This window comes from Vanellus vanellus, assembly GCF_965231255.1.
Source record: "Vanellus vanellus genome assembly, chromosome: 11".
Lineage (NCBI taxonomy): Eukaryota > Metazoa > Chordata > Aves > Charadriiformes > Charadriidae > Vanellus > Vanellus vanellus.
This window is the reverse complement of record NC_138916.1, coordinates 13,024,246-13,036,379: the sequence shown is the minus strand read 5'-3', so window position 1 is coordinate 13,036,379 and position 12,134 is coordinate 13,024,246. Positions and strand designations below refer to the sequence as shown.

The 12,134-nt window shown below is 39.3% G+C and overlaps 1 protein-coding gene across 1 annotated transcript in view; it reads left to right on the top strand.

The window, feature by feature from the left end:
* Window positions 1-12,134, top strand: part of FBN1 (fibrillin 1) — a 160,386-nt gene that overhangs the window by 62,225 nt on the left and 86,027 nt on the right. The window contains exons 9-13 of the mRNA XM_082488735.1: window positions 895-1,020; window positions 4,554-4,712; window positions 8,114-8,272; window positions 9,588-9,728; window positions 10,537-10,656. Of these exons, the coding sequence (XP_082344861.1) occupies window positions 895-1,020; window positions 4,554-4,712; window positions 8,114-8,272; window positions 9,588-9,728; window positions 10,537-10,656 (705 nt within the window). The remainder of the gene's footprint in view (window positions 1-894; window positions 1,021-4,553; window positions 4,713-8,113; window positions 8,273-9,587; window positions 9,729-10,536; window positions 10,657-12,134) is intronic.

The following is a 12,134-nucleotide window of genomic DNA, read 5'->3' as shown; positions in this document are numbered from 1 at the left end:
TCAGGCATAAGAAGGTATTTGTTAGGTTTTTTCGGCAGACACTGAAAATTTTTCTGCATTGGATCTATGACAATACTTAGTATATGGATTGAGATTCACTAGTGAAGGAAATCATGATCCGGACTTTTATTTTAAAATTGCTGACAAAATCTAAGGGGAATTATAGGCATGGCCTGACTTCTGCAGTAGATATTTCAGTTTCTGTTTAGAAACCTCTTGAAACTTCAGAACATCCCCTTGGTGGAGAAAGCCAGGAAAGGTAATTTTTGTTGCCTGCAGTCATCCTGCTTTGAGCTATAATCCTGTCAGATTGCATTAGTTAAACAGTGACTAGCTGCTCAGTGCTTTTATATGGGGGATTTCCAAGAAAAACCCAAGTGCAATAAGAAGGACGGGCAATTCAGTAGGGGCTACACTTCCCTTTGAGTCAGTATTGAACCATTGCCTCAGTATGGTGTGAGGAGACACTGTGCTGCTGGAGATACTGTGAGACATAACACTTAAGCTCCTGATTGTTAGGGTCATTACAGGACCCATGACAATTTTCTTAATTCTAGTGGCAGAATTCAAACTGGAGGGGTTATGGCTTACTTACAGTTAGTAAATCCCCTGTGCAGTTTTAAGATTTTCATCCATCATTATTAAGCAGTAAAATAAACTCTCTGGCTTTTTGCACTTTACAGATACAACATTTTCTTGTGTTCTGTTTCACTTGTGTTTGTAAGATGCCTAACAAGATCCTGATTGAAAACTGCTGATTATGCCCCTAGTAGATAAGTTAGTAGGGGTCTCAGACCACAGTGAATTTGATCATTAATACTAATTATGAAATACCTATTCCCATGCCAGAACTAATTTAGCTAACCTGCCCCTGCTTCTCTTTTTGCCTTGAAGATATTGATGAATGCAGCACCATTCCTGGAATCTGTGATGGAGGAGAGTGTTCAAACACAGTTAGCAGTTACTTCTGCAAGTGTCCTCCAGGGTTTTATACAGCTCCTGATGGCTTGAAGTGCATAGGTGAGTAGCATCCTGTAAATACTAAGATAGTAGATGTCATGAACATTCATCAATATCTAAAATGGGTTCCAGAAACGTGTTTCAACGTGTGATCTTGAAATCCTTCTTTTATATAGCAGTACATTGTGTGCCTTTATATGTATTCTGAAATGAGTTTTCCATTTGCAGGATATGTTTCCTCTTTCCCTCTTCGTTGTGACCTTCCTTTTAATTTTTCTTACTACAGTTTTTCTGTTATGCCATATTTGTTGCCTTAAAAAAGACAGAACTTGTTTAACAGCTCTCCTTGATATTCTTGCTCTCATGTTTGTCTTTGATTTAATCCGTGTTATATTCAGCAGTCATTTAGAAAAGCAAATACAATTGAGAAAGAAGGTAATCACCCCAAACAGCTTCTTTTCCCCTCATTCTAAGTGTTATGGCCTTAATGCAGATATTTTTCATTAAAGGAAGTAGTGTGGTAAGCTGGGTGTGGGACATTTGCACCTGCTTTCATGATGTTGTTGATTTGGCAGTGCTCTTCTTTCAGGCTTTCACTGTAGCAGAGCAGAACCTGTCTTCCAAAGGCCTGACTAAGAATGAAACAACTGTGTGAATTAAATGACTGCCACTGCACTTCCAAAGCCATGAAAAAGTAGTGTTAGCACTTACTGCTTCTGGGAAGCATACAGCCTGCTCTGAGGCAGGTCAAGTATTCAATTAATATTTTTTCTCATTTTTATGCAGTAATTTCTTTTTTCACTGCTAGTGCTGAATTTTGAACAATTACGTCATTTGAGACTCAAATAAAAGGTTTATTTCCTCAGTTTCACCAGCACTGGGGTTCAAGAGAGCACCCTGTGTTTAATACCTTTGGTAGAAAATAATTTGGAAAAAATTGAAAAAAAATAACTTCACAGACAAAAGTACCAAATGATATTAACTTCCCCAAGAGATCTGGAAGTAGTTTGGGTTGTGATTCATTTTGAATGGTGCCATTCTATTTCTGCAGGTTGTGAGAAATGAAGTATATCTCTTCCATTATCAAGAACAGGATTTTGGTGGATTGGATCCATGCTGTACACTTAAAATGCCAGTGGAAGTTGCTTTTATTGCTTCAGATTAATGGCTCCTAAATGACTGTGGATCCTTAAATCATTTATTGCTGCTTGTACTTAATATTTATGAAGGAGATTCACCTTTCTGTAACAAAAAAATTCTACAGATTCACAACTTCCATTTGCTTTTTACTTTTTATAGTCACTGCTCAGTCAGGACTGCCCAACAGTTACGCCTATGTCCTATTCCTGCAATTTTCCAGCCTTTTTTACCCACTGTATTTGTAGGTTGAAATAATTCAGCTGAAGAATGGGGTATTTAAATAATGCCAGGCTGTGTGCTCAAACTGAGCAGCACTGGAGCCAAACATCCAAAGGAAGAACTGGGAGTTCTATTATTACAAACCTTAAAAATTAGAATAGACAAAGCAAAGATGATATCTCCTAGAGCTGAAGAGCAGAAACAAGAGCAGGGACATCTCAGCCCAAGTACATGAATACTGCTATGAAGAAAGCTGCTCGCCCATACTTCTAGCTTGCATAAATTTGTATGGTCGCGTTACTTTTTGATGGTGCTGCTTTTTTTTTGTTTGTTTGTTTTTTAAAGAGACACATTTTTCTTGAAAGCTATTTTCATGGTGATTTTTTGCCCTTTCAAAATGCAATTTTTTAAGTGAAAAATATAAAAATATTAAAAGCTGAAACAGTAAAAAAGTTGTTTCCTGCTGTTCTTGCCCTTATTTGTGTGTCTTACCATTTGGAAGAGAAAATGAAACAGAAAAAAAGAGTAACTTCTGATTAGGAATATGGAAAGATTTGGCATTTTTCTCACAAACCTGCTGTCTTTTTCTGAAACTGATGTGGCTTTTGGGTAAGCTGTAGGAAGACAAAGATGTTTGCTGTGTGCTTACCTTTTTAGGACACCTTGTGTGCTTGTACAGGGTCTGTGTAGATCCTTCTTCCAATTCTGCCCATTATCACTTTTAAATGTTTCAAAACTTGGTACTTACAAAAACTGAGAAGGATGAATTACAGAGGATGATGATAGGGTCTGCTAGAGGACTTCCTTACCATCCATGCCACCATCACACCAAGCATATCTCTCCACCCCATATGAAGACCAAAATTATAACAGATGCAGCAGGGAACAGTTTGCTTCAGAGTTTTACTTGATTTTTAAAAGGGTAGATTAAGGAGTGTATGTGTTTGGTAGTTTAGGTGCGTACCAGGACAAAATGGAGAACCAGTAATAGAACTGAGCTTTTTTTTTTTTCTTCATTTCGGATTTCCGTTATATGATAATACAAGTGAACTAACTAAAGTTTGGAAGCAAAGGTCAACTGACTCTTTCAGCTGTACTGCCAGTAATATCCGTGTTCAGGGTTCCAGCTAATAAAAGGCAGAACCATCGCAGGCTCTCCCAACATATCACTATATATCAATTTCCTTAAAATAATAAGAAACTTCCCTGCTTTTTTTTATATCCGCTAGAATAGCTAGTAAACTCTGGAAAGCACTGTTACCAGACAGATGAATCCATCATGCCCTGGATAACTGAGATACTGTTTCTTTAGGGAATGGTGTCTGCTGTTGTAATGTTATATCTGCAACTTTTTCCTCTACGTTTTGACAGCAAATGTTCATGTATTTTAGAAACAAACTTGGTCTGGTTTATCATGCAGCATCGAATCACACCACAGCTTATACTGAGTTTGACATGATCTGACATATTGTGAAGCAATTGCTCAGAGCTTCAGATTGTATCACAAGATTTTTTTTTTTTTACTTTTTTTTTTTGTTGTTTTGCTCCCATCCACATTTTCTCTCCCTTCTTTAAGCTGGGGGATCTCTGTGCAATGTTGTTAGAATTGAATGTATGAAATCTGGGTACAGGACGTTCTTTGTACAGCACGTGCTTACCCTTTTCAGACAGGAAGCCAGCACATCTCCATAAACAATGTGATGGCACCAGTTAAAACTGTGTTGCTCTTTCTTGCTGCAAGCCTATATCTTGTCAAATCACTACATGCTTCAGCTGGGGAAGCCGTGACTAATGAAAAATGAATTAATGCTTTGAGAGCTGCAATGCTGTGAGTTTATTACTGTACATCAGTGGCTTTCAAATCAAAGCTTAGACAGAATTGATCTGGTACTACCTGTAATAGAGATGACTGCAATTTTTCTTTGGGAGCACAGAGGCATATTTTATTACATACTGAATACAAGTTCCTATTCTATTTTTGCCTCCATTAATTCATTGCTGTGCCACATTTCACTTCAGCTTTCTTACAGGAGGTGTTACAGCTGAAGCAAAGCAGCCCAAATATTATCTAGATTTTTCTGGTTTTCTGCCTTTTGTTTTCTGATTGTTGTAATGTTGGACATGCTATGTCATCGATAATGTAATCCACCAAGAAAAACAGGACTTTTCCCTTTTGTGAAAGTCACATTCCTCATTGGACTGATGATTACATATCCATTTCTTTCTCTTGGTAGATGTGCGTCCTGGATACTGCTTCTCTTCTCTGACCAATGGGCGCTGTGGCAGTCAACTCCCCCAGCCTTTGTCCAAAATGCAGTGTTGCTGTGACAGCGGCCGATGCTGGTCTTCTGGTGCAGCCACCGCTCCTGAAATGTGCCCGATCCGATCCACTGGTATGAATCCACCTCTATTCTCATGAGCATGGTTGAAAACTGAATTGGGCAGGGATTTTCTTTTATCAGTAATCTTTTAACCAAAGAACTAACACAGAATAATTGAGGCTGGAGGAGCCTTGGGAGATTGTTTAGTCCAAACCGCCTGCTCAAAGCAGAGCCTTCTATGGCGGGTTGCTCAGGACCCCCAGGAGGCTAGGGCAAGCAGACATAAACAAAGGATTTAATCTGTTGCTAATTAATGTTTTGTAGCCTGGTTATTCCAAACTTACCTGATTCATATTTTGTTTTCAGCATCCTCTTCAGGCTCAAGTTACTTCCTCTGGAGCCTTCTTATAGATCCCTCTTCCCTCTGTAGTTTCATTCTCATTGGAAAACTGGGGTTTCCTTCCTCTTACGTCTAGCTTTGAGGTGCCATTTATTTCCTGAAGTTTGACAGAACATGATTTCTGTCTGATACCAAAACATGCTGTACTTTTATTGTCTCCCTGTGTATTGAGACCCCAGATAATGTGAGATTTGAATTTAGAGAAGATGGTGAGCAGATTGTGAAACAAAGTGTGAGGGAGTGGAGGAAAGATGTTTTTGAAATTGTTTAGGACTGGAGACCTAATGAAATGCTTTAGAAAAGAAGAATACAGGAAACTTAAGGATTGATGGGAGATTGAGAGGTGCAGAGTTTAGGGAGGAATGGGAGTCATAACACTATAGCAGTGTAACTCCGAGGAAATTGTCAGAGGTCATGTATGGGAGTGTTTATTACTCTTGTTTTTAATCCTTTGAATGAAACTGCGTAATGATGAAGCAGAGATCTATGATCAGAACTCTTGGAAGACTCTTCCTGCTTCTGTCACTATCTCATTAATAATATTTAAACATGATAAATGTCCAAAACTGGCTAGAATAATGCTAGCAAAATAATCTATTGATGCTCATCTGAAATAGGAAGATGAGGAGAAAGCTTTCAGTCTTAAAAAAAGTCCCTGTTTGCTTTACATACTTTTTAATTATTCATATCTAACTGGTGAATAAACTGGATGGAAAAGTGAAGTAATTTGGCCATAGCCACAGACTGAGACATGGTGGAGAAGGAGCTAGAGCACAGGCCTTCCTGACTCATAAATCCATTGCAAGGTCTTCCAGATCATGGTTACGTGCCACATTTTTTTTTTAACTTTTTTTTTTCCCCTCTGACTTGCGATATAAATTGAGACTATAAACGACCCTTTTAAAAAGTGTTCTGAAATTCTTTGAAAGGCCTTACAAGTATGTAAGGTATTGCTGTCATTATTTAATCAAGTTCAGTTATTCCTTAATGTATCCTGAGAAAGCAAGATGAGGAATTTAGCTGTCAGTGGCCCAAAGTCTCTCTAACTCTGAAATGGAAATTCACTGCAATATAAAGTGGAGCACTGGATGCATAATGTAACCAAGCAGTTGCATTTTCAATGTGGGCAGCAGACCCAGATGTTACTATAAAACAGGCTGTTTATTGCTAGAAATTATACATGGAGATTAAAGTTGCAATAAAAGGGTTTGCACTGTATTTCTTTGCATAACACGGCAATAATTGTTTATGTGCAATGACAGGGTTTACCATTGACACTATAAGTACTTGAAAAGTGGTATCTTAGGCGTCCAGCCGTGTGTGTGTGTGTGTGTGTGTGTGTGTTTGTGTGTTCAATTCTCACCTCAGCAGTCCCTTCATGTGTGCTAATTCCATTCAACCGATGGGCAGCCCCAAGGGCGTGACTTCTTTTTGCACTGAAAGCCTAGGCTCCTGGTGGATTGGTTTTGGATAATTGGGTATTAGCAAACTAGAGTAAAAAAGAAATACAGCATTGTTTTTGTCACAAAGACTGATCAGTGGATTGTAGAGCATGTGTGATTAGAGAAGTGACTATTAAAACCACCATCATTAGCAAATATTTGCATATTAGAATTTGTGTTTGTACATACACAGACACTCTTTCTTCTGGATGTCTCTGTTTTATCACCGGTAGACCACTGGTTGAGAGTAGATTCAGCTTACATATGAATCGGAAAAATAGAAAGCTAGCAAAAACCACAAATAAAGAAAATACAATACATAATACAATAAAATCTTCTAGGGATTTATTTAATGACTAAAATCATTCTAAGGAACAATAGAGGGAAATGCAGTGACACATGAAACAAACTGATCACCTAAGAGCATTAAAGCAAATGCAAAGATCATAATCAGGAAAAGCAGAACTTCAGGCTACCATGTTTATTTAGCAAATCCTCAGTGATTCGGGAAGAGCTTCTAATGTGTTTTCCAGGTGGAAATAGAAGTGAGATGAAAGTGTTGAAGGCTGAAACATCCAGCTTAGTTCTCCCAACACTGAATTTATTTTTCAGTTCTCATTTTTATATTGTTTCAGGAATTCATGCATTTCTAGCATCTTGTTTTCATTATATAATTCCTCTCCCCTGCTGTGCCATAAACTTTAAAATTTTGAAGTTCAAAGAGATTGGCTGCGCAAATAGTTATTTGTGTACACACCAATTGTGGACATGAATTAGGTCAGCTGGAAATGTGGTCTTTAATTGTGATACTCTGCATGCATTCTTTGGATCACAAGTTCTAAACCCACACTTCCCAAAGACAAAAGAGTCGGAGGAAAAGTGGGGCAGTAGGGCAGATGCCACTAATAGAGATAAACAGTAGGAGGATGCATAACACTCAGCATAGACTGTGCTTACAGCAAAATAGATCATTTTCCCATCGTCTGGGGAAGAAAGAACTTGGTGTGGATCTGACTCGGTTTCTCTTTGTCTACGCTCCTTAGACTCACTGCACCTCATTTGGTTTCTGCTTGTATTGGCAAACTTCATTTTCACAGGAAAATAGTGTTAGTGTATTCATTCTCTAATTGGTTTTGCCTCATTGCTTGTATTTATATTTCTTTGTTTTAGGAGGTTAACTTCTAAGAAATCCAGTTGAAACTGAGCTTTTTTCCCTGTTCAGTATTTTTCTAACTCTGTGGCAAGCTTTGTATTAAATTAACTTGGGATCAAGTCCAGAAGTCCTTCTTTAGGTAAACTTCCTACTGAGTTCATCAAAGATTTTGCCTGAAAGAAGACTAAGTAGATGAAGATAGGTCCTCACCTAACTGTTCGATTTCATATCCAGAATGTCGGTTCTGTTATCTTTTTACTAGCAGTCTTCTGACAAGTAGTACTGATATCCTCCTATGGATTAATGACTCAATTCACAGGACAAAGCTTGTTACTATGAAGAAAACATACAGGCTCAGATTTTCCAGATTATTTAAGGTTTGTTACTGCTAATCTGAAACACTGCGAAAAGGGGGAGAGTTGGGTTAAAAGGAAAGGCTACAAGAGTCTAAAACAGCACTCATGTTTTTATGTTTCAGATGAGTATCGCAAACTGTGCACAGTAGCTGCTTTGCTGCCAGCAAGACCTGAGCTTCCTCCGAGCCGTCCTGAGGTCATCCCTCCACCACTCCTTCCTGGTGTTTACCCTCCTCAACAGCCAGAAATCGTCTATCCATCTCGGGCTCCACCACCTCATGGTAAGAAAGAAATAATAACCTTTCCTTGCACCATTTCCATTTAGCTTCTTTAAAAACATGCGTTTCTCAGGAGCAATGGTGCTCGCTTCACCTGTTGGTATGTTTTACTTACTTTATGTGAACATATAGCCTCTGGATATCTTTCACAGTCCCTGGTAGCTTGGTTACCAGGTATTTTACAGCAACCGCATCTCATTGGTAGTGTTGTCCCTGTTAAGACAGGATTCAAAAATCACTCTCTGTACAGAGGCCCGTATATTATAGTAGTTACATTACTGTTATTCTAAGGCTATTGTGAGCTTTTCTGCCTGTCAATATAGAGGAACCTGAATAGCTCTTTCACTAGGTTATGATAGTTACTTACACTAAAGAGCTTGGCTGGGAGAAAGCAGCTTCTTTCAGGTTGTTTTCCTCACTTTTGCTTGGCCAGGTAGGAAATGTGTTGATCAAAATACTAGTCTGCTGGACACTGAGGCTGACCCAACGCGAAGAAAGAACTGTTTCAGTGATACACATGGATAGGCTAAGTTTCTCTAGAGCAAGGAGGAAGCCAGAGCAGAATACTGATATATTCCTTATTGCTTAGGGAATTTACTATGTGCTCATATAGTCTGCAGTAGGCGTGTGCCACCTGAAATCATTTGGCAGAGCCACGCACTCTTTTGCAAGTAAACACAAGCTCATTTTGCCCATGCTCTGTGCAGATGCAACCAGGCTCTGCTTGCACTGGCACCAGCTGAAACTATTTAGTCTTGGTTCAGCACCAAGCTGAGCTAATAAGCCTAAGAGGCAATGTATGTTAACTCAGGCCTGACACTGCACTGACATAGCCGCACAGCTTCTGGTCAGCTGGGAGCATGGACAGAGCCAGCTCACGTCTGCCTGCCAAAGACCGTATCGGCGTACCTTCCAGGGTTATCACTGCCCTCCTCTCCCTCTGCTATGTAAGAAAACAAAGAAATGAACCAGTCTGTCTGCTCTTTGCTACTGTAGGCTTTTAGTAGAGTCCCTGCAGTGCCACATACCCACTTTACCACTAGATATGAGCAGAGTCGGTCCTCTTTTGTCCTGCCAAAGAGGAAAACAAGATCAGACTTGCCACAATTAAAAAAAAAATCAGTGGTAGCTAGCTGTTTTCAGACAAATCCCTAACAGTCAAAGTGCCATTTTCTCTCTCCTGATGCTGATTTTACTGTGTAATTCACACTACGATGGAAGGTAAAAGTTGACTTTTGATGGAAAATGCTGCACAAGTTGCAGATTACCAAAAATTATTACGAACTATTAAAATATTTTTCCAACTCTGTTATTTCAGTGATCTTGCCGGTGAACTTCACTGACTATTGCCAACTGTTCCGACATCTCTGCCTTAATGGGCGCTGTATTCCCACTCCTGGGAGCTACCGCTGCGAGTGCAACAAAGGATTCCAACTGGATGTTAGAGGGGAATGCATTGGTATGTGGTTTTCTGCTGTAAATCACAGAGGGGAATTTTGCTTTAAAGAAAAAAAAAAAAATTTTCCACACAATGTAACAACTCTGCATTCTTAAATAAAACAACCCCCCCCCCAAAAAAACAACCAGTAAATAGACTTCCAAGAAGTAATTGCTTTCAACTGCAAACTTATTTTTGCAGCAGTTTTGCCTTTAAGACAGTATTTAACACATCTTGTAACTTGCCACAAAAATATGCAGAAGGATTTCTTATTTTACTAGCCTGTGACTATAATGTCTTTATTAGTGAATTGCAAATGACCTCTTTCAAATGCTACCAGCTCTTTCAGTATGCAAATGACCTATTGTTAAAAAAAAAAACAACTAACAAACCAACAGTCATGATCTTGGGCTTACTAAGATTTACAAGTCCTCTTTCAGCTCATCAGGAGTATCTTGTTGGGCTCTTGAGCCCTTTAATTTTGGAACTCAGCCAGAGCTTGATGATAGGAGCAAGGATTAGCTGTCTCTTACATGCAAGATTTTGATTCTGTCAAAATCTGTCTCCTGTGGGGCTGGGAATGTGGAGGTGTGGGATTAAGGCCTCTACCTCTTGCACATACAATATCTTGTCTTGTTGAGTACTCCTTTTTTCCAGCTCCTTTTTAGGTTAGAAGATGGGATCCTTTTACCGGGAATTCAGTGGTGTCCCCCTTCCTTTCAGACTGAAGCACACTGTTTCTCCAACTGCAAAATGTTAAAATACCCCTACAGACCCAAATACCTTTCAACCAATGTCTTAATAAAAACATGTTGTCTGTGTTTTGCAGATGTTGATGAATGTGAAAAGAATCCATGCATCAGTGGAGACTGTGTGAACACCCAGGGATCCTACATATGCCAGTGTCGTATAGGATATCAGAGCACGGCAACTAGAACAGAGTGCCGAGGTAAATTATGGTTTTACAGCCATTTCTGTGCTATTGTATACATACCAGGAGAGAAAATAGTTTTTAGGCAAAATTTAACAGGCGTGTTAAATAGGAGGGTTCTTAAAGAAAAATAAATCAGATATGGCAGTAAAAATTATTAACCTGCCTAAGATGGCTGTTCACAGACTGGGTTATGAAGAAAGACATTTTGTCTTGTGCTGAAAGTATCTTGGCACCATTTGTGGCTTCAAAGTGGAAGAAACTCGTTTGGGTTTTTTTTTTTAAACTATTGAGATCCTTTTTCTTTTGCTTCTTGCGGATCTCAAGGACAATTAAACATCGCCTCTTTGGAGAAACCCTTTACCTATAAAAGACTGTTAAAAGACTAAGAGAGGTGGAGGGAAAGATAAGTCTTCTACTGGGTAAATATAAGAGTACAGTGCCCATGTGTTGTCCCTGCCCACTGTCAGAGAGAGAACTAAATATAAATTACAGCAGTGAAAACTTAAATGATGTATGGAAAAGTAGTGAAGCACTGGGAAGGTCTAGGTGGTGAAGCTGTAGAACCTCCATTATTGGTACTTTGAAGACCAGGCTCAACAATAGTCCCGATGGTTCATCCTGTCTTCCTATGGGAGTGGTGAACACATAGCTCCTCAGTGATCAGCCCACTGTCAGGGTTCTGTGTCTCCCGAAATGTTCTGGGGTGGGAATTTGACTGTAAAGGTGGATGCAATCCTTTATAGTTAAGTCATAATGAGATAATTCTGATAGGAGAATGAATGACTGCTTTGATATTCCATAAGAAATGAAACAGAAGGTTTGAGTGCTCGGAGTCCCAGCTTGTCTTCATGTTTTGCTTTCTGCACGAATGAGGGTTCCCTGAGCATGCCCTTGTTCTGAAGCACAGTTTCTAAAAAAACAGAAGCTGTCTGTATTTGTGTGTGATTTTTTTTTTTTTTTCCCTTCACTTTGTGAATCTGAAAGGTATTTGTGGTGCAGAAGCTCACTCCAATCCAGGAGGACGTGCAGAGCCAGCACCACTGCTGCATGTTGCTGGGAGTATTTGACCTAGTTGCTGCCAAACAGACATGTTGCGGAAGCATCTTCATAGTTCAGCTGACTAGTGGTGAAGGAGTGCTAAAGTGGAGTCTCAGCGGTGATGAATTTACTCATGAGTCATTTTTGTCACACGCTTTTAATTTGACTGATTCATTACACAAACACATGGTTGTCAGAAGCCCAGTAGCTTAATGGCATTAAAGTGTGGTCACTTAGCAGTTCCTTTGCAGTCTATGGGAACTGTGCTTGCTTGACAGGCAGTTCAGAAAATGCTACGATGTGCAGAATCTTTGTTTTCTAAACGAATTTTTAGGACCAGTTTAGGGAGGAAAAAACAGGCTAGTGGGGTGCACTTGGCAAAATACGCATATAGCACTGGTACTTGCCAAAATCAGCATGTGCTGTAAAATTACTTCACATTACTACTTGTATGT